The 22477-nt window shown below is 37.8% G+C and overlaps 5 protein-coding genes across 5 annotated transcripts; 2 read left to right on the top strand and 3 right to left on the bottom strand.

Annotated features, from left to right (window-relative positions):
* Positions 1-1950: 1950 nt before the first annotated feature.
* Positions 1951-5694, bottom strand: CBG04342 (the record flags this gene model as incomplete). Its single annotated transcript, XM_045242865.1, has 5 exons — positions 1951-1995; positions 2046-2513; positions 2550-2781; positions 4240-5545; positions 5592-5694. 5 exons carry the CDS (start codon positions 5692-5694, stop codon positions 1951-1953), a joined length of 2154 nt encoding a protein of 717 aa, XP_045092648.1.
* A 207-nt stretch (positions 5695-5901) lies between these two features.
* Positions 5902-11303, bottom strand: CBG04341 (the record flags this gene model as incomplete). Its single annotated transcript, XM_002630356.1, has 9 exons — positions 5902-6066; positions 6642-7164; positions 7213-7526; positions 10050-10434; positions 10593-10696; positions 10742-10834; positions 10889-10952; positions 10994-11096; positions 11174-11303. 9 exons carry the CDS (start codon positions 11301-11303, stop codon positions 5902-5904), a joined length of 1881 nt encoding a protein of 626 aa, XP_002630402.1.
* Positions 11304-12919: 1616 nt separating this feature from the next.
* CBG04339 lies at positions 12920-20803 on the top strand (the record flags this gene model as incomplete). The annotated part of the gene is made up of 3 exons (XM_002630354.1): positions 12920-13108; positions 18045-18350; positions 20555-20803. The coding sequence occupies 3 exons, from the start codon at positions 12920-12922 to the stop codon at positions 20801-20803; spliced, it is 744 nt and encodes a 247-aa protein (XP_002630400.1).
* On the top strand, positions 14833-15706 carry CBG04340 (the record flags this gene model as incomplete). Its single annotated transcript, XM_002630355.1, has 3 exons — positions 14833-14848; positions 15040-15104; positions 15419-15706. The coding sequence occupies 3 exons, from the start codon at positions 14833-14835 to the stop codon at positions 15704-15706; spliced, it is 369 nt and encodes a 122-aa protein (XP_002630401.1).
* Positions 20210-20530, bottom strand: CBG25523 (the record flags this gene model as incomplete). The annotated part of the gene is made up of 2 exons (XM_045242864.1): positions 20210-20214; positions 20497-20530. The coding sequence occupies 2 exons, from the start codon at positions 20528-20530 to the stop codon at positions 20210-20212; spliced, it is 39 nt and encodes a 12-aa protein (XP_045098298.1).
* Positions 20804-22477: the final 1674 nt, after the last annotated feature.

Here is a 22477-nt window from a genome sequence, read left to right as displayed (position 1 = left end):
TCCCGCTGGTCTGTTCGGAATTAGATCTAATTCGTTCGTAGTTCATTCGGTGTTCGTTCGGAATTAGATCAGCTAAATTCTGTATTAGATCATGCCACTTCTATTTACGAACGAACCCAGATCTAATTCCGAATGAAGTCAGATCTAATTCAGAATCGTTTACCTGAGTTGGCATGGGTTTTAAAGATTTGAAAGGAAGTTTCTAAAAATTCTGAAACAGGGGAAAATAAAGAGAATAAAAGGAAAAAAGGAAAGAAACAGAATGGGAGGAAAAATAACAGCGCCCTTTCTTTCAAATTTCGGAATATATAAATTTCTGAGATTTTATTCACCGAATATGCCAAAAAATTTCAAATTTTCAGATTTTCCAACATTTCAGGTTTTCAATTTTCGGAATGTCTAAATTTTTGACATTTAGAGTTTTCGAATTCTGAAATCTACATTTTCGATTTTTCAAAGTTCCAAAACTTTTCGACTAGAATGTTTTTCGAAAAGTTGAATTTCTGAATTTCCAATTTTTCAGGTTCTCGAATTCTAGATTTTCTAAACTTTTTCGAAATTCTATACATTTTGCGGACAGGGCCGTCTCAGGCCATCCCGGCATTTAGTAAGTATGCGAATCTCGAAATTTTCCAATTCTTTAAAATCTGATATACCAAATTTCGATATTTGAGACAAACAGATTCAAACAATTTTCTAGATTTCAAAATTAATGTTTTCCTATATCTGGTTTTTAAAAATTTACTAATCTCTGAACTTCCAAGTGTCTTACTTTTCCAATTTCCGGATATCCTTACTTCTGACTTTCCGAATTCTGGAAATTCTGAATAACCGAAATATCGAAATTCGAAATTTCCTAATAGACCATGAAAAAATAGTCCCTGTAAAAAAGACAAAGCCTGTCTATAATATGTGTCGTGGAATATCACATATTCCACGAGTCTTTAATCTCAAATGAGGAAAATCCTCTCTAATGTTCTTTCAGGTTTCTTCAGATCTCTTACACCGCAACGGCCTGCATTCAAATTCTCGCCAACGTCACCAGTTTGAAGCGTCTCGTGCGTAAACTCTACCAACAACACGCTTCTCCAGCGCCAAGTTCAAGTCACCTGCACAAACATGTCACATTAATTCTCTCTTGCCTTTGAGATGACCTTAAGTCATCTTTCGCTAACATTTTCTCTATAATTTATATTCAATAAAGACTTAGTAATAAGTCAATGTTCTTTCTATTAACATTCAGGTTCACAGTTTCTAATTCCTCACTTTCGTTGAACTCTTCATCGTTTTCTCTCTTGTCTTCGACGCCGAACCAATTGTGTCACTGTCTCTGGCAGTGGACCACAAAATCCTGTAAGCGGGAGCCAGGAGGCTCAGCCCGGATGGGCGCAAGCCGACTGTTTCTCAAAATTCGAAAATTTCGAATTTCAGCATCTTCGGAGACCAGAAATTTCAGTAAACCAGGACATTTAGTTATCCAAAATGTGAAGCTTCAGAAAACCGGGAATTCACATACTCCGGATTTCAGAACATAAAAATATTTTTTCAGTATTGGAAATTTTAAAAAATTTGGGAAATCAAATATTCCTCGAAGAAAATTGATAGTATGCAAAACTTTCACAAATTTTGGCGAATTCGGAAACTCAAAATTTTTGAAATTAGAAATTAAAAGATACAGAAAGCGGAAGCCAGGAGGTTGAGCCCCCGACAGGGGGCGTAAACCGACTGGTAACTTTAATATTTTAAAAATAATTTTGAAAACTAAATGATTTAAAAAATAGAAATGCTTCTACTTTGGAATAAAAAATCCGAAATCCTTAAGGCATTTTTCAGAAATTCCAGATTTGAAAGATTCCCAGAAATTAAATTTTTAGAAATTTAATATTTATAGATTGATCTTTTTTTCAAAAACTTTATTTGAAAAAAGTTCAATAATAAAAATCCGCAGCACTAGTTGGAAGCTTCGGGAAGTTTCAATGAGGCGTTACATTCCATCTGAAAATATAAAAGTTCCGATTATTGGTTTTCTCGAATTTCCATTTTACCTCAAAACAATCAACCATCGTCTTCACTGGATTCATTTTTTCATCCTCCCATCTTTTCATTTTTTCCATTGCCTCATTCATCTTCTCCAATTTATTTGGGTATTCATGAAAATCAGTCTTCAATATTTGAATTTCTTTTAGAAAATTCAAAATATCATTTCTCTGATTCTCCTGATACTCGTCTTCGATGAATGTTTTGATTGTGTCTATTGGAAGATTGGTTGGAAATGAAACATTGGATGAATTCCAAATCTTTTGGCTTGACAGAATCTCAAAAAACTGTGACAATGAAGAATCCAAAAGGTCCCAGGAGTCTTTGATTCCTAAATTCTCAACATCCAACGTCTTCATCATTTCCAATCCATTTTGTACATTTCGAATCGTTTCCAACACATTGGTCCCATCAGAAACAGCCTTCACATCCTCTCCATCCAGTGGAAAGTTCTCAATTTCTGGATTTGTTGCCACCTTCTATTCCTTGATCTCCTCAATCATCTTGTAGGCTTCTTTAAACACTCCCACCACTTCTACCGTACTCTCCAACACCTTCGGATCAAAGTTCCAAACTTTTCCAGGTAACACCAACAACTCCTTCATATCGGAAGCCGTCGTTTCGAGATTTGAATAGCATTTCAAAAACTGTTTGGGTTCATCCAATTTCTCAAAAATTCCCTCAAATACTTCCCGAGCATTATCCACGTTCAATTCTTTGAGCCTGATACTTGCTTCAATAATCCTGAAAAAAGTTCTTGCAATATAAAAGAGATGGAATTATAAAAATATTCTAAGATAGCGCTTAGACGCTCATTTATTGAATACGCGAACTCAATCAATATTTTTTAAAGTCTACCAGCCTGTTTGACGCGCCTCCTGCGCTTCAAACAGCTGGAATTAACCTTTTTTTACTATTCGTCGCTTCGCGACCTTCCTGAAGTTTCAAATTTTTGATAACTAAAAGTCAGGTTTACTAAACTTTCTGTTCTCCGCAAATTCTGAATTTCGAAATTTTCGAATTTTGAGAAACAGTCGGTTTGCGCCCCTCCGGGCTGAGCCTCCTAGCTCCCGCTTACAGTACCCGTTGTCTTATAGACAGGTTTTGTCATTTTTCCAGGGACTATTTTTTCATGGTCTGTTAGGAAATTTCGAAATTCGATATTTTGGTTATTTAGAATTCCTAGAATTCGGAAAGTCGGATTTTTAATTTTTTTTTTGATTTTTTTAAATTTTTCCTCGCATTCTCTTTCTTTTCTTTTTTTCCTTTTATTTTCTTTCCTTTCCACTGTTTCAGAATTTTTTCTTCCTTTCAAATCTTTAAAATCCATACTAAAAGAATATTTCCAGAAAATCACCTTTCTCTCAGAAATAGCGTGGATAAGAAAAAAATTTGGGCGGTTAGACGGAAATGACGTGAATATTTCTTCAATATTTTTCTAAAAATTTGCACTGTAGAAATAGAAGAACGTCTCTAGAAGACGTCAGACACAAAATTTCGAAAGATTTAATACTCGGGCATCATCTCGCGGCTATTTCGGGTAATCTGTGAAATTTTGGGAAAATTTGGTTCATTCTGGACTTCGTTAGGGAAGGTGATACGGGAACAAACGGACACACTCACACACAGAATTTGGTGATTGTTAAAGGGGGACTCCGACCAAAAATTTTTATTGCATTAAAATGTGTTAAAAGTTATCTATTTCCCGAATATTATTGCGAAAAAATTCAAAAAAATCCGAAATTCCCAAAAAACGGCGTTGAAAAGAAAGAAAATTCAAAAAAAGGTGCCGCCGGGGGACGAGGATTTTCAGTGAGAAACCTAGGCCACGGCAGCGGGCGCCTTTCCTACGAGGCAAATTTTCCGGATTTTTTTCAATTTCATGTCCGGCAGGTAAAAAACGTAAAAAACCACTGTCGGCGACTTGAAGAAAAGGCTGTCAGGTGCCGTGGCCTAGGTTTCTCACTGAAAATCCTCGTCCCCCGGCGGCACCTTTTTTTTGAATTTTCTTCCTTTTCAACGCCGTTTTTCGGGGATTTCGGATTTTCTTTGAATTTTTTCGCAATAATATTTGAAAAATAGATAAATTTTAACACATTTTAATGCAATAAAAATTTCTGGTCGGAGTCCCCCTTTAATAGTAAAGATGAGCATGATAAGAATGTTTTTTTAAATCTATCTTTTTAAAAACCCAAGACTTACCAACCGTAAAAAGTGTAGTCATCTTGAAAATTCTGACACCATGCATGTTCATCAAGAAACTCTCGAAATAGAGATAGTAAATCTCTATCGACTTGTGCTGGATTTGGATACCTTCGTTCGATAAGCGTGAGAAGGTTATCTGTTGTTTCTGCAAGTTTCTCTAAACGTTTCGTAGTGTTCTGAATATCCAAATCCATTGAACGAACTGCAGTCAATTTTTCATCAAAATCAGCTAAGAAATCTATCGGGAAACTCATTTGAAAATCAAAGTTTTGAACACAATCTCGGAAATTTGAGAACTTCTTCGTCAGGCTGCCAGATTGAATTTTCGTATGTTGGAAATGATTTTCAAATGTAGACCATTTTTTGGAACTTGTGGATGTTCGAAATTCAAATGATCTCATTTTGGATGAGAAGGATTTGATTTTTTGAAGAAGGGGAGATAGGGATTGAATTCCTCCATATTCTCCATGAAAAACAGTAGTAAAGTTTGTTAGAAAATCCGAAGATTTAGTCAGATTTTGAAAACGGTTTTTAATTTCATTGACCACGTTTCCTTCTCTCAATGCTTCCAACGTTTCCATCTCCTTCTCAACTTTTAATAGTTTCGAATCGATTCCCTTCTTGAAGTTCTTGACTTCATCCATCATTGCATTCAGTTTTTCAGTGACATCTCGCGTACGTTCAACAGAGGCAAAACCTTGCAAATCGTTGTTGAAACCATGCTGCTCCAATCCATCTTGTAGTTCATGTGATGTGATGTTTATTCTTTGAAGCAATTCAATATTCTTCCACACGATTCTCTTATCAGCGTCAGATAACGTATCATCTTGAAATGACGAAACAGATTCAAGAATTTTACTGTAAGTGTGATAAATACGTGTAAAAAGCTCAGACTGATATTCAGAAGCATAAAAATTGTGATTAAATCTTTTCTTTAGTCTCCTGAAATAATCGTAAACACCATATATATTGAGCTCAGAAATCTTCTTTTCCAAATCACTAAATCCATCCATCATATTGAATCCATTCTCCACGTCATCTTTCAATTGTTCACTAGTTTCCGACTCCTTTGCTTTTTCAAATAATTCCAACATCTCATTCTGTTCCTTCAATCCTCCACTTATCTTCATCTCCAAATACTCTTCCAGAAGACTCGCATCAATTTTCTTATTCAAAATTCTTTCAGACACATCCAAAGCACCGATTTTTCCAGTTGCCAACTCATTTTCCAAATGGATTTTGTTGGCTTTTTTATAGATTTCAGACGCTTCTTGATAGTATTCATCTAAAGCGAATCGACTATCTGGGATCGAGATTCTCGTTATTTGGAAAATAAATTTCAAATTCACCTTTTGTAGATTTTATCCCGTCAATCAAGAGGATGAAGAGGGGAGCTTTTAGTACCCACATCTCAATTTTGAATTGATATCTCGTTGACTGATGTTGTGGCATTAGAGGATAACGCTTTTTTTCTGCTGCCCCGGTTTTTAAAAGGTTTTTAGAAATATATATTTTACATTATTTTTGAGATTTGTAAAAATAAAAATACCAAACATGTCCAAAAAAAAGAGGTTGTTTTTATCACACAGATAATTTCAGAAAACTAGGTGGATTTCAAAAAAGAAGAAGAAAATCAATAAATAAAAAATATCATAATTGTCAAGCCGTCTCCATTTGACCTTCTCCATCGTCCTCTGCTCTCTCGTCTCTCGTTTTTTCCTTATTCAGCCGCCAAATTTGAACGTACGACTCGGCGAGCACAATCATCTGGGGAAGCATGTCTTTGACGTGAAGGTCTTCCAGCTCGAACCATTTTCCGGAACCCTGGAAATGAGCAATGGAATCTCGGAACTCAAGAATTGAAAAAATTTAAAGGCCTAACTTTTGCAAGTTGAATTTATTAGACCATTAACTGTTATGACCTAATAATGCCCTTATATTTATCTGATGTGATTACAGAGCATTTTAACATTGTGATCCAACTTTTGCAAATGGAGTTTTCTGGACCATCATGGGAAACGGTCTAGAAATGCTCTAGAATTAACTTGATGTGTTTTCTAGATCATTTACCATGGTGGCCTAGAAAACTCAATTTGCAAGAGTTAGGCCACTGTGCCAATATTGCTTGGAAAACATATGAGGTGGATTAATTTCTATGTAATTTCAACATGGTGGCCTAACTTTCGCAAGTCGAGTTTCCTAGGCCACCATGGTAATTGATCTAGAAATGGCTTGGAATTGATCTTATATGTGTTCTGGGCTATTTTAACATGATGACCTAACTTTTGCAAGTTGAGTGTTCTAGGCCACCACCTTTTATGACCTAGACATGGCCTGGTATCCACTAACACAATGGCCTAAAATGAATTTTCTAGGCCACCACTAGAAAATCCATTCACCTGATGCACAATCTGAATCCGATAGTTTCCCGTCTCGAACGTTCCCTCATGAACCACATTCGCCACCAAATCATACGTCGTATACTTGTGCTCCGCTCTCACATCCTCTGCCAAACACTCATAGAGATCCACGTTGGCGATAGGGAAGTTAACGATCGTTGGATTCTTCTCCACAAACCATTGATTCTTCTGGAATCTCTTATACGAGATGATAAGGAATTCTGGAAGCTTCAGAAGCTCATATCTCTTCATAATGTTGTCATTATATGTCCTGTATTCTTTCTCCGTTTTTCCATCGAATTTCTCCAAAAGTGTGCTCAATGGCACTTGTGGAATGATGTTCTGAAGTTGGACATCGCGGTAGAGTGGGGCTGCTGGGAGATCGAGGGTCAGGAAGAGGAAGGGCTTCTCGGAAACCTTCTCCTGGTAATCTGGGAGGTGCATCTTACGGTACTTCTCTTCTTCAGTGTCTTCTGCTGGAATCACTTTTCGGGAATATTCACGCATTCGACCGCGGAAGGTTCTGGAAAAAGTCAGGATTACTGAGCCTTTCAGAATCTCCAAAACTCACTTCGAAATGATACTCTCCCGCTTTTCAGATCCATTGAGTGCCGCATGAAGTGTTGTCAACAGGAAGAGCATAAAATCATAAGCATCATTCTGCTTGATGAACTGAAACTTCTTGTTGGAGCATACAACGACGGCTTGGAGCATTTCGTGAGGAGACACGTGGGTTCGGAGAGCCCTCGGATTCCATAGCTTTCTGATCAACTCTCCGAATCGCTGTGGGAGAAGTGTGAGCTTGTCTCCTGGAGGACGTTTGACGGCCAAGTAGTTGGATTCCTTGAGGAACCAATTTCGAAGAGGACGGACGGCGGAGAGCGCCTGGAAATGGGGAATTTCGAATTGGATACATTTTGGGCAGTGTCTGATTTTCGTTAGAAATGGCCTGGTGTGCTATCTAGGTTTTTTTTTTTAACATGATGGCCGGTCATGAATTTTCTAGGCCACCATGTTAAAATGGCTTAGAAAACAGACCAGGTGAATTTCAGGTCATTTTGAGGTCATAAAAGTTGGTGGCCTAGAAAGCACCACTTGCGAAAGTTCGGCCACCATGTTGAAATGGACTAAAAATGGCCTGGAATTTACCTGAAGTGTTTTCTGAGACATTTTAACTTGATGGGCCATCAATGATGGCCTAGCTTTTGCAAGTTGAGACCTGGAAAATCCAATTGTCAAAAATTAGGCCACGATGTTAAAACGGCCTAAAAATATGTCAGGTAAATCTGAGATCATTTTTAGGTCATCTCAATATGATGCCCTTACTTTTGTTTTCTAGATCATCATGGTAAATGGCCTAAAAATAGCCTGAAATTCACCTGGTACTTTTCAGGCGAATTTAACATCATCGTGGCCTAATTTTTGCAAATTGAGTTTTCTAGGCCACCGTAGTTTATGATACAGAAATAGTCAAACGTGTACCTTTTATGTTTTTGCGATTATTTATCATGGTGGCCTAATTTCTGCGAGTTCGGGTTTTCAAGGCCACCAACTTTAATCAGTCCCTGATACGAGTGGTATACACCTACTGATATCTCTTGTTACTTTTTGAAAAACTGAAAACAACGTAAGGGCCCTTATGTGTTTTTACACCTACTGATATTTCGTCGGCCAAATTTTCAGCATCAGGGCCTGAACTTTAGTGATCTAGAAAAGGCCTGATATTCACCTGGTGTGATTTCTAGGCCATTTTAGGATGGTGGCCTAATTTTGGCAAGTTGAGTTTTCTAGGCCACGGTAGCTGATGATTTAGAAATGGCCTAACTTCTCAGCAAAAAACCGCAACAGTTGCGCAGCATTTGCACCTCTAACAACAGTTCCGACACACTAGCGCTACAGTTATGCAGCAAGTTGAGCAAATTGCTGGAGTGCAACAATGATATGGCACTGAACCAGCATCTGTATACCGTTCACCCTCGCTCAGCTGTAGAGGAGTTCGCAGCAGTTGCACAGCATCTGTGCGTTCTCCTACAGGTATGCAGCAGCTGTGCAGCATCTTAGCAGCACAACGACACTCCGAATCCCATACTGCGCCCGGTTTAGCAGAATTTTATTTTTGATTTTCGAAATTATTTTCGGTTCTATTTCGATTCGTTTTGATAATTTTTGATAGCGTTCTCGTTTATTAGTAAGCTATTTTATGATTCAGAGCTTCGAGCAGATGCGCCGAATTCGCTGTGCGACAACCCTCTCGACTTGGAGTGAACGAATTGGGACCAATAACTTAGGTAAATTTTGTAATATTTTTCCAATTTTTCAATTGTAATAGAAATTTCAGTGTTCCCCTGATTCGAAAGTTGACTGAAGGCGAGTTCAGCAGATTCATGGTTAGAAGTCGGACGAAAAATCAGGAGAAAAAGAGTAAAGAGGTACGTAATGTTTTTTTCTTTTCTTATGTAATTTTTACAAAAAATTTTGTAGTCTCCTACATCTTTTGAATTAGCTACATTTCAGATTACGTTCCATCAATGAAGACTACGACACACGCCCATCAACAAAATTTACCAAATTTTTGAATTGTGCTCGACAGGACTATATATTAATTTCTAAAATATATTAATTTCTAATTTTTTGTTATATTTTAAATGTAAATAATTGTTGTCTCAATAAATATTGTGATATTAAATTGTACCAAAGTCGTTTTTTATCAGATAAAAATAGTAAAAAGTGAGGATCCGCGCGGCCGCCGCTAGGTACGATGCAGCACTTGCGCAGCATCTGTAACACTTTTCCCCAAACTTGTAACGGGCCGAGCCGGGCCGGGCCGGGCTTTTTCCGGAATTTCGGAGGCCCGGCCCGGCGGGCCCGTCATTTCACTAGTTTCGAAATTTTCAAAAAACACATAAGGGAAGACCCTTATATGATTTTTTTTCGATCAAAAATTTTTTTCGAGTTTTTTCGATCTTTTTTGATCAGACAGACAAACAATCCAAAAAACGACAAAAAAATGAGAAAAATTATATTGAGAGCTCAAAATTTGGCTCAAAAATACAGAATTTTTGACACCGGGCCTTCCGGGCCTTGAAAATTTCCTCAGGCCCGGGCCCGGGCTTTGGCGGGCCGGCCCGGAATTTTTCAAGTATGGCCACCAACTTTTGCGCGTTTTCTTCGAACTTTAACTTTTTTCTCACGATATTTTTTTCTCTTAAAGTTTTCACGGATTGAATATATAAAACGCTATGTGATCCTTTAAGAAAACGTGAGGAGCGGAATAAGTGTAAAAAAGTAGGTTAGATCGCACCGAAAGCGCACCAGCTAACTGAAGGACTAATAAGAAAGTTTTCTGGGCGTTTCAGCCAATTTTTCCTTCAAATTTTCGTTTTTTTTTCAAAAATTCAAAAAACCTACATGAAGAATAACATTGCAATAATCATTAGCCTTGATATTATTCAATCCAACCACTCCCGGAAAATACGTCGAATCATCCTGAGCTCGAACCATTCTCGCTTGCTTATCAATCGATCCAATCATCTCTTTTGTATACGTCGGCTTCAACACGTACTTTATGTCTTCTAGCGATGGATCAACGACTTCATAATTGTCAGGAAGACAGTAAAATTTCAGCGTTTGAAGGTTCAAGAAGACGTGGTGATCGGTTTCAAGAGCGTGGGTGTAGGCGTGGGTATTGGTTCCACGACCCTGGAAATACTTTCCGCACACCATGCACGCGTACACGTTTTGATGGGAGAGAGACACGGAACATTGCTTCTCGAAGTCGAAATCCAGGACGGATCTGGAAGGAAAAATAAGGTGAAATGGGGAAAATTTTAAGGGGATTTTAGGATTTCTTATCAATTTTTTATCCAATTCTGACAATTTCAGAGATTTCTGCCATAGAAAATACGTTTCTGGCTCATTTTCTTTTTTTTAGCGCATTTTTGACCCTCTTACCTATCAATAGTATCCAAATAAGGACACGTCCGGCTCTTTTTCTCCGCCTGCGCCTTTTTCATCGACCAAACCGGCTCATCACCATCCTCGTCGACTTCTCCGTTCTGAAATCCCGCTATTTAGCTTTAATTGGTGCTAATTACCCTCACCTTCAACTCCTCCTGAATGATTCTCTGTCTCTCCAACTCCCTAGCTGTCAGCTCACGTGGCTTCTCGACCACTGGTGGAGTTGTGTCGCGGATCTGAATTTAAGGATAATTAGGGGATAATTAGAATAATAAGAAGGTAAGAATTACCTCTCCATCCTCCTCTTCCTGATCTTTCTCTTCTTTTTTGTCGCGTTTTGAACGCTTTGGAGATCTGAAAATTGAAAGTTAAGATTTTTTAAAAAAATATTTTACCTTGACCGAGTTCTCGATCGACTGCGATCTCTTCTTTTGCGATCCCTTTCCGAAGTTCGGTGCGACGATTCTCCGTTGCTTTTTCCATTTTTCGAATCATCTTCTGCAAAAAACCATTTTCTTTCGAAAAATTGATGCTGTTCTGCATTTTTCAAGCCCAAAAATTTTTTAAACACCTACTTGATCGTCTGGAATGCTTATGATCGCTGTCATCGTGGTGAGATCGTTTCGCGGGCTCCTCATGAGTGCTTCGTCGTCTTTCCTCCTTCGTCTCGGGCTCTGGTGACTTTTCTGGTGCTTCTCTAGACATTTTGAGAGTCGCCTGTAATATTAATGTATTTTTATTTATTTTTATCACAAAAATCAGAAGAAAAAGCGGTGAAAAACGATAGAAAAGTAGGCTTGAACGATGCGAAAATAATTTATTTTTTCGATTTCCGCGCATTGTCTGCAAACACCGCCACGGGAAACTGCGGACTCTAAGTGGGTGTACTCCTCTCGGAAATGAGAAATAAAACGGAATTTTGGAGTTAAAGGAATAAAATAGGCGAATAATGAAGGAAAAATCGATAACATTTTCGAAATTTGGCAGAAAATATTCAAAAAAAGATAAAGTAAAGTTATAACTTGTCGAAATACAAAATTGAGTTCGAGAAAAACAACTGAAAATCGTGAATTTTGAACGCAAACAGATTTGTTCAATTTTTCCAAAGTTAAATGTAGAAATCGGGGGTTTCTTAGGAAAAATAATACAGGATTGTAAATAAAATTAAATCTTCGACCTCGGAAATATGCCTAAAATCTCATAGTTTCAGGTTTTCCAGACATTCCAGTTTTCAGACCAAGACAAATAACAGTATTCATTTGATATGCAAAAAAAGCGATTCGAAAATCAAATTAAGTTTTTTCGACGACTCCGATATATGTATTGCAATCATACCCACTTAAATTACGCCTCAAAAAGGAAAACAATGAAAGCAGTGAGTTTTTCAAAACTGGGGAGCAATCGGGGATAAATAGATCCAAATCATTTTGAAAAATATGAATTGGGAAAAAAAGAAAACCTGCCGTAAACCCCTATAATAGAAGGTCACTCTTTTTGGGTACTTTGAGCCCAGATATCTCGGTTTCTGTAACGTATATCAAGAACTAGTTAACTGATAAAATATTTGCTATAATATCAAAAACATTTAGTGCGTTGACCCCTTCTAATATCTTATACACGAATCGAGATAAATTGACTCAAAGTGCATGTACAGGGTGGACTTCTCAAGCGTGTCTACAGTAAATTCCAAACTTTCAGAACTCCTTCGTGACCATTGGAATCTCGCCCGCCTTTTCCAAATAATTCATCTGAACTGCGGACTGTTGTCAGGTGAAGTGAATAGTAACGATACTATCGACAAATTTTGGAATCTATCAAAACCAATTTCCGCCTCGAAACTTGCTTCCATCGACTTTAAAAAGTTAAGTCGAGACCTGGAAAGAATATCAAACTCTGTTAATTAAACTTCATATCTCCCTATTGGAGATATTGATTACAAGTTGATTGATAATGGCATTTCTGCTATAAAGCAGGCTAGACAACTCCAAGACATTTCCGAGTCTTTGAAGAAGATAGGAAAATCTGGAGATACTCCTGAAATTATTGCCCAGGTCGAGCTTAATTATTGGAATCAGTACTACAAACGGACAGAAAATACTCTGCGACTATTTAAAGCCCTTGAAACAAGCAAGAAAATGAACAGCTCTACTTTGAGTGAAATGTCTCAATTCATTATTGAGCGACTTCAAATAGAGTATATTCATAAACACGAATCTCTATTGCCAATAAAGGACAACTTCTCAGCGCTACAGAAGATAGCCGCAGAACCTCTCAATTTGACAATGTTCAATGAGACTTTTTTAAAGAGACCATCTGAACAGATGAAACTGGCTCAACTTCCATTTTATGCCACGCAGAGTTTGATTATTGGCTTGAAGTACTTCGAAAACCTGCACAAGGCAGTCCAATTGGCAGAAGATGTGTTTTCATCAGTTTCCTCACTGTCATATAAAACTTCATCGAGTTCTTCGATTCTTTCGGATACCTTTTTGAATCAAACCATTCTTCAAGTACAATATGATGAGAAGTTTCTGAAAATCTTAAGATCAGCAATCGAATCGGTTCATAATTTCATCGGAGGGTTATCGAAAATTGATAACAGATTGAAAGAACTGGGACAATTCTGGTTGGGAAAGATTAATGATATTGATCGCTTCCTCAAGCTTCACGACAAATTCTTTCCAGGTCTCGACTTAACTTTTTAAAGTCGATGGAAGCAAGTTTCGAGGCGGAAATTGGTTTTGACAGATTCCAAAATTTGTCGATAGTATCGTTACTGGGTGAAGATCTAATTCTACTTTTGATGAGGGCGCGGGCAGCACGACAGTGTGGGGCTGAGAGGATTCGGAATTCGTCACTTACCATTTTCTTATTGATTGTTCGATTTGATACGAGTTCGAACATGGAGAATTTTCCTGGGAGCCGTAGTTGGAGTCTTAAGAAGCTTGGAGTAGAGTTCCGTATCATCGGTTACTCTTTGTTTGTAGCTTGTCCAATATCATGCTGTATTTGGTTTCAAACCGTACGACTATCAAAGGATGAGCAATGGGATCTGATCAAACGAAATTGGCCCCAGTACACTTCGAACTTTCGAAATTTGACTCATTTTGATGTTTACGCAAAAACATGGTGGTTCGTATTCTTGCTACTGGTAACAGTTCTCGGAGGGTTCATACTTTCATCTTTATTTATTATTTTTATTCTGGATATTCTCCGGATGATGGTAGCTTTGAAACTGAGAATCTCTGCATCTCGATATCAAAAACACAGAGAAGCCATTCAAAGTCTTTTGGTACAATTCGCCATGTCGTCTTTTTGTTTCGTACCTCCTTGCTGTTTAGTTGTAATTATTTTATTGGAACTGGAACAGGCACAAATACTGACCGAGTTGTGTATTCTGTGGTTTGCCACTCATTCATCTGCTAATACACTTTCACTGCTCATATTTTTTCCACCATATAGAAATTCTAGTCTAAAGCAGTTGAGACTGTAAGGAAGCTGTTCGGGTATTTTAGAGAAAAAAATTAAAGCTTTTCCGGGAATAAAGTAGTGCTGATTGGCGCGAAAACATTAAATGTTGTGCAGACTTCTGTAGCCTTTCGAGCGCCAGAACGTTCCGTATTAACTAGGAAAGGCCCCAACTTGGGTGTGGCGATACGGGTGGTGACCTATATCATCTGAAAGCTGACATTTTCCTGATTCCAAATCTGTTTTCAAAAAGTGCTTTGTCGTGGTAGTTTTCGATAAAATTGGGTCGAAAGTTTCGAAAAATGACGTGGATTTTTAGTCTCATTTTCCTTCCTCACGTATATAAGTTTTGAAGCGTTGAAACAATGTGGAAGCGTGGTCGAATGGTTAGCGAGGAGGAATATGAAGCGGGAACTCTCTGGTTCGACTCCCTCGAGCTGCTAAACTTTTTTTGAGTTTTTCTTCGTTCTTTCCGGTGACCGTATCTGACTTCTCGGTTGTGGCCTGCAACTTTAGGGCGAAAACAGGGGTGGGTGCGGCTTTAGAGTGTTATTTGGGCCGCTTTTAACCGGAAGCTTCTAGATCTGTGGCAGCTGCGCCGACCACCACCACCCTGGCGAATCTTGGGCGATGTTTGGGCGAATTTTAAAGGCGACGCGTGCCACGCGTTGCGTGCATCAGAATTTCTTTTCGAAATCAAAGCTTATCCGTTTTTTCCTATTTTAGCGTAATTTATCTCATTTTCTTTGTCGTTTCTGTTCTAAAAATGAAAAACCTTTTAGGTAATAGTATCAAAAACTTGGTTTCAAATATAAGACGTTCAGAACTTGGTTTTGAAGTCAGGAATTCGAAATTAAAGTGAGGACATCTGAAAAAAAAAGATAAATGGATTTGTCAGAATGTCGAATTTCAGGTCGAAGAGACAACTTCGTAAAATACATAATTTTCTGAAAGTATTTATGATGATTTTCAGAAGGAAGTTGGCAACACGCATTCGGGCAGCAAAATTTGATACTGGAATCCAAAGTTTACAAAAAGGTAAAAACATAGAAACGTGATTCGAAAAATTGTGAAACTTGTAGATCGTAATACATCTGATTGTGAGTATCAACGAAGATGAAACAGCTCACGCCCGGAACGACAATGCTCGTCGCTGCGCCGAGAGACCGCTGTGCCGTTTTGTAACCGAAAATACTACGATATGACTCGTCACTACGGTGTCAAACAGAGCAATCTGATTGCGTGGTAAGTGGGAGGAGCTTTTTGTTCAAAGATCCTAAGGATCCCTAGATCCCTAGATCTTTGGATCTTTAAATCCCTAGATCGTTCGAAACCTAAACTCTAAACTCCAGTTTCGTTGTGATCAACGATCCAAACGAGAAGGACTCTCCTTCGGCTCATCAATCAAATACGTCTTCAAACCGGACATCCTGAACGGCGCCGACTTCAAGTACATCGTCCACATCGACCCGATCGTTCTCGCTCGTTGTGGACTCATCTGTTCCATCTATCAAGAGCTTCAGTACATGCCATCTGAGGGATCGGCGGTGTTCGAAAAGCAGATAGATGGTCGATATGCGTTGAACAAGAACATGCAGTTAGTTTTCTGTGCCAACTTCTCACCAGCGTGTCTTCTGTGATGATGTTCCGACTTCCATCTGACAGACCTCATTGGTAAGCGACAATATAATCAATACAATTATCTTCGTATTTTTTTCAGAGCACCCAAGTGACAACTACTGCCTACCATGCCCACATCATGATTCAACGCAAATCTAAGAGACAATCTTTTTCTCTCTTTTTTGTTATTCTGTTTATTATTTTCCTTTCTTCTGTTAGATATTGGTTTATAAAAATAAATAAAGTTTATAAAATGATTTCGACAGAAGTTTCAGTTTTTTTAGAGCCTATGGTCAGATTTAGTATGAGCTACGCGAATCTTGAGTGTAGGCTTGGCGTCTTTAGAGCGGTCGCTGGACGGCTTCTACAGAAAACTAAAGCGACATCCGCCCTGCCACAGCTTAAAAGCCGCTTAAATCCAGCCTGAAAGTTGCGGGCAACAGCCGAGTTGTAGAAATGGACATAGGTTATCGAATCTTGTGAAACAACTTTTTTATTGATTCTCTTTGTTTTGAACTTATTCAACCACATTAAAATTTTTTCGAAATTTGAAAAAATGCCAAGGGGGTACCAAATGGCTATTTTCTCAAAAAAAAATGTGTTCCGACAAAAAGAGAAAACCTTTTCAGATTGTAGAAACGCATACAATATACGGATAACATTTAAATATAGCCAAAAAAGTCAATAACTCCTTCTGAAACTCACTTCAAAAATGAGAAATTAGTACTTTAGTAATTTTTATAGCTCATAATTTTTTTCACAAGGCCGGGGTGGAAAAACTGACTTCAGTTCTGTAATCAGTGTGCCCAAAAGGACCAATGACAATAGTTTGAGCAAAATCAAAAGAATGCGGTTTGTCTAGAATCTTCAATGGATCTCCTTTGATCCTTTGAAATCCTTTGAAAATTGTGGAAAAATAGATGAAAACAAAAAGTTTCGAAAATAATAGGTAAAACAGTTAAAATCAAAATGGAAACCAATTCCAAGTATATGGAACCATATAGGATCACCTAGAAGTCAGATACAATCACCGGAAAAAAACAAAGAAAAAACTCAAAAAAAGTTTAGCAGCTCGAGGGAGTCGAACCAGGGAGTACCCGCTTCATATTCCTCCTCGCTAACCATTCGACCACGCTTCCACATTGTTTCAACGCTTCAAAACTTATATACGTGAGGAAGGAAAATGAGACTAAAAATCCACGTCTTTTTTTCGAAACTTTCGACCCAATTTTCTCGAAAACTACCACGACAAAGCACTTTTTGAAAACAGATTTGGAATCAGGAAAATGTCAGCTTTCAGATGATATAGGTCACCACCCGTATCGCCACACCCGAGTTGGGGCCTTCCCTAGTAAGTGTTGTAGATGTTTCATGAAAAGCAATTTTTCTATCAGTGGTTTCCTAATCTTAACACGACAAAAAAAATTTCGAACCAAACATAAATACACTATAACTACAGTACTCTATCAGAGCACATTTAAACCAAAAATGAAACAGCAGAACTTTAAAAAAATTCATTTTAGACTGTATTATCATGACATAGAAACTTTCACAGTCCTAAATATGATAATTTCATAAACGTGTTACAGGTGAAAAATTTTAAAAAATGTTGAAAATAAAGCTAAACACAAGTCACACTTTCAAAAAAATCCTTATACTAGATTTTTTTCCTGAAAATTCACCTGTTCGCTTTTTAGTGGAAAATCTCCAGCCGTCACACTTTTGCTTTCAGATTCCCCCATTTCATCGGTGACTCAATGACAGCTATCGATTTTTCGACACCCGCTTGGCTTATCAATTATTATCATATCATTGGAATAATCTCATTGTTTCTAAACTTGTTAGGAATCTATTTACTTATGTATCAAAACAATCCCTTCTACTGTTCCACGGGATTTCCGAAGGGCCCTTCTATTACAGGGGTCCTTCAATTAAAGAGGGCCCTTCTATTTTTCCGGCAATTTTTTACGAAATTTTTCATCGAAAACTCGACGAATTTTCGTTCAAAGTGCATGAAAATCCGTCAATTTCATCAAAATTGAGCATGTTTTTTATCAGAATACAATATTTCAACAAACTTTTATTAAATTGTGAAATTCCCGGAACATTTTCACTGAAAACGTACGGAATTTTTCCATTTTGAGACATATTTTGGAGTGGGTCCTTCTTTACAGACGGTCTTTCTACTACGGGGGCCATTCTATTACAGGGGGCTCTTCTATTTTTCCAAAGCCCTCTCGGGGGCTCTTCTAGTACAGGTTTTACGGCATTTTTCATTTCAAGCAAAAGGGGGAAATATGAGTGCCAACGACTCTGAAACATTTTAGTTTCTATAACACCATATTCTCACCTTTTCAGATGGGAATTGTGTTCATAGTGATTATTCAACTTGAACTGCTCAATATATGCTTCGAGCGAAAGCATCAAGCTATCGCAAATACTTTGAGAACTCATGTTCTACCAGTTTGGTTCCGATTATTCGCTTATTCTATTTGTATAGCTTGTCCCATAAGCTGCTGTATTTGGTTTCATACTGTGCGACTAAGGAAGGATGAGCAATGGGATTTGATCAAACGAGATTGGCCGCAGTACATCTCCGATTTTCAAAATTTGACTCATTTTGATGTTTATAAGAAAACATGGTGGTTCGTATTCTTGCAACTGGTAACAGTTCTCGGAGGGTTCATACTTTTATCTTTATTTATTATTTTTATTCTGGATATTCTCCGAATGATGGTAGCTTTGAAACTGAAAATCTCTGCGTCTCGATATCAAAAACACAGAGAAGCCATTCAAAGTCTTTTGGTACAATTCGCCATGTCGTCTTTTTGTTTCGTACCTCCTTGCTGTTTAGTTGTAATTATTTTATTGGAACTGGAACAGGCACAAATACTGACCGAGTTGTGTATTCTGTGGTTTGCCACTCATTCATCTGCTAATACACTTTCACTGCTCATATTTTTTCCACCATATAGAAATTTCATGTTAAAGCAGATGAGATTGTATGGAAACTGTTATATTGTGAAAATATAATTAGCAGCTTTTTCAGGAATAAAGTGGTGCTGATTGGCGGGAAAACATCAAATGTTGTGCAGCCTTCAGTACCAATTCGACAACCAGAACGTTCTGTTTTAAGTGTTGTGGATGTTGTATGAAATAAACTTTTAATCAGTAATTGTCAAGTCTTAACATGACAAAAAAGTTCGAAATAAACACAAATATACAAAAGTAACAGTAATCTATCAGCAGACATAAAAACCAAAAGGAAAAAATCGAAACTGAAAATATTACCATGCGCGGAGTCGAACCAACACCCTACTCCCCTCCCTCCTTTCCTCCCACTCCACCACTTTCCCCTTTTCTTTCGTCGTCTGCCGCCAATTTCAGTGAAAAGTTAGGAGTTGCAGAAATGTGCCGAAGACAATGAGAACGAATACTGTAACTTTGCCAAAATACTACCCATCAAAAATACTACTTCTGGTGAAAATTGAAAATTTGGTCGAAATTGGAGAAGGTCGATTTTGAGCGAATTTTAGTTGTCATGTACTCCCCCACTTGGTGAAACCTCATTTTTTGACACATTTTGGTTTAAAACTTGCAATGGACCCAGGATATTCAAATGAAAGCAAATACAGCTGAACGGAAAAGAGTTAGAATTTTTGTTTCAACACAAAAAATGTTCAAAATAGCAAGATTGAACTATTCCAAGTTAAATCTAATCATTATCTCCATCGAGAAAAATTTTCATTTTTTGACTATAGTTAGCCATCGTTTGGACCGTATCGGGCGGGTCCAAACCAAATGTATATTTTTTATCTTAAAAATGTTCCAACTTTTATGATGTATAATATCAATGCGTAAGAGCTAGTTTTCATTTTTCAGTACATCACTTCTTTTGAGCTTGATTATCTCAATTTCTTTAAGAGATATCAAGAATTGGTCAATGGATAAAATGCTTTTCACAATATCACCAGCATGTTATTAGTTGACAAGTTTTTGATATCTCTCACAGATATTCAGATAATCCTTTTTTCAGATCCTCGAACGCTAGACATGGCCTGAAAACTGTATTTCGTTGATCGGTATGGGATGACTTCCGGAATCAATCGTCCGTTATTAATTGATCCGTCCAGATGACCATTGTTTGCGGAATGAGAAGGATTTGGCCCATACTCCCAGGGTCATCGAAATAGGGAGCATCGTGCTCAAGGGGGGCATTCACTCATAGGGGTCGCTAACTCATAGGGGGCATTCTGAAGTTGTCTCTTAGGGGGCATCCCACCATGTCTCATAGGGGGCATCGGACCAAATGCTCCCAGGGGCATTGATAGTCTCATAGGGGTCATTGAAATCAATTTGATTTTTTAAAGAATTACGACAGAAAATTTTTATGAACTACGACAGAAAATGTTCACTTCTCATTGTCACATTGTTCTTTTTGATTTTGTGTCATATTTTTCACTCATCAATGATGAAAAAATATTGAGATTCTGAAGTTCTGCGATTTCGAAGTTCTGAAATTCTCAGACTCTGAAGTTCCGAAATTCTCAGATTCTCAGATTTTGAAGTTCCGAAATTCTCAGATTCCGAAATACTGGAATTACAAAGTTCTGAAATTCTAAGAATTCTGAGGTTTTCAAGCTCTGAAATTCAGGAATTCAGAAACTCCCTCAAAAAAACTGTACCCCCGAATCACAAGCGTTGTACCCCTGAATGAAATGGATATTTTATGTTATCTTATCAGGTAAACCAACCAAAAATATCAAGTTAAAAACTTGGGACTTTTCAGATAGCTTGTTTTATGGCTGACGTCCATGTGAATTTTTTAATGTAAGTGGTTCCATAACACCATATTCTCATCTTTTCAGATGGGAATTGTGTTCATAGTTATCGTTCAACTCGAATTGCTCAATATATGCTTCGAGCGAAAACATCAAGCCATTGCAAACACTCTTAACACTCATGTTCTACTAGTTTGGTTCCGTATAATTGGTTATTCTTTGTGTGTAGCTTGTCCAATATCATGCTGTATTTGGTTTCAAACCGTACGACTATCAAAGGATGAGCAATGGGGCCTGATCAAACGAAATTGGCCACAGTATATGTCTAAATTCTAAAATTTAAATCATTTTGATGTTTACGCAAAAACATGGTGGTTCGTATTCTTGCTACTGGTAACAGTTCTCGGAGGGTTCATACTTTCATCTTTATTTATTTTTTTCTTCTGGATATTCTCCGAATGATGGTAGCTTTGAAACTGAGAATCTCTGCATCTCGATATCAAAAACACAAAGATGCCATTCAAAGTCTTTTGGTTCGATTTGCCATGTCATCTTTTTGTTTCGTACCTCCTTGCTGTTTAGTTATTATTATATTTTTGGAATTAAAGCAAGCACAACTATCAACCGAGTTGTGTATACTGTGGTTTGCAACTCATTCATCTGCTAATACGGTTTCATTGCTCATATTTTTTCCGCCATATAGAAATTCTATTCTAAAACAGTTGAGATTGTAAGGAAGCTGTTCGGGTATTTTAGAGAAAAAAAATTACAGCTTTTTCAGGAATAAAGTGGTGATGATTGGCGCGAAAACATCAAATGTTGTGCAGACTTCTGTAGCAATTCGACAACCGGAACGTTCTGTATTGAGTGTTGTAGTTGTTTCATGAAATATACTTTTTCAAGTTGCCATTTTCTAGTCATAATACAACAAAAAACTTCAAACTAAACATGTATACAACAGTTACAGTACTCTATCTGCACACATAAAAACCAAAAAGAAAAATGCAAAACTTAAAAAAATTACCACGCGCGGAGTCGAACCAACAATCTCCTCCCCTCCCCTCTTTTCTCCCACTCCACTACTTTCCCCCCTTTCTTTCGTTGTCTGCCGTCTCTCCTCCTCCCCTACCTCTCTCACTCACACCTCCTCGCGCGTCTGCGTCTATTCAAACGTGCGCTCTCTAGTGTCCGACGCGGGCATCGATTGATACATAGAAATATATAAGAGGCGTCGTCTCGCTGTTGTCGTCGGTTTTAACCCAGTTACTCAAGGTACGCTGGAGTTCCGACCATTCGAAAGAATGTGTTGAACACTAATCTTAATTTTTGGATCCGCTTCGCTGGGGTTATCCGGCGAGGCAACGAATCTTGATTTGATGGAAAGAGGGGAGCTTGGTGGGAATATTTGGAATAGTTGTCTAGAAAAACATCGGTAAACATACTTGTAACGGGCCGGGCTTTTTCCGGAATTTCGGAGGCCCGGCCCGAGCCCGTCATTTCACTAGTTTCGAAATTTTCAAAAAACACAAAAGGGGGGACCCTTATGTGATTTTTTTCGACCAAAAAATTTTTTTTCGAGTTAAAAAAAAAAAATACAGAATTTTTGACACCGGGCCCGGGCCTTGAAAATTTCCTCAGGCCCGGCCCGGCCCGGAATTTTACAAGTATGTCGGTAAACAAATATGAAGAGAAAAAAATCTGTAAAATAAGCTTTCGATTTTTCATTTTAAAAAAACCTTTAAAAATGATGTTAGCCGTAAATATGAAGTATTATTCTTGTCTTGTGCAAAAAAATTGGAGTTGTCGCCGAATTTTCACACAAGTTAGGCCACCGTATTTCAAAGAGAATTTTCGAAAACACAGCCGGCAAACGAGTGCTACCGTAACTCAACAATAAATATTTTCGCAAAATTTTTGTCTTATTTTTTTTTCTTTTTTATAGATTTCTCCCGATTTTTTCGCGGTTTGGCCGTTTTTTCACCCAATGGTTTTAATGGGAATTCCACCACA

Source organism: Caenorhabditis briggsae (assembly GCF_000004555.2).
Source record: "Caenorhabditis briggsae complete genome, chrII, whole genome shotgun sequence".
In the NCBI taxonomy this organism is placed as follows: domain Eukaryota; kingdom Metazoa; phylum Nematoda; class Chromadorea; order Rhabditida; family Rhabditidae; genus Caenorhabditis; species Caenorhabditis briggsae.
This window is presented reverse-complemented; position numbering and strand designations above follow the sequence as displayed.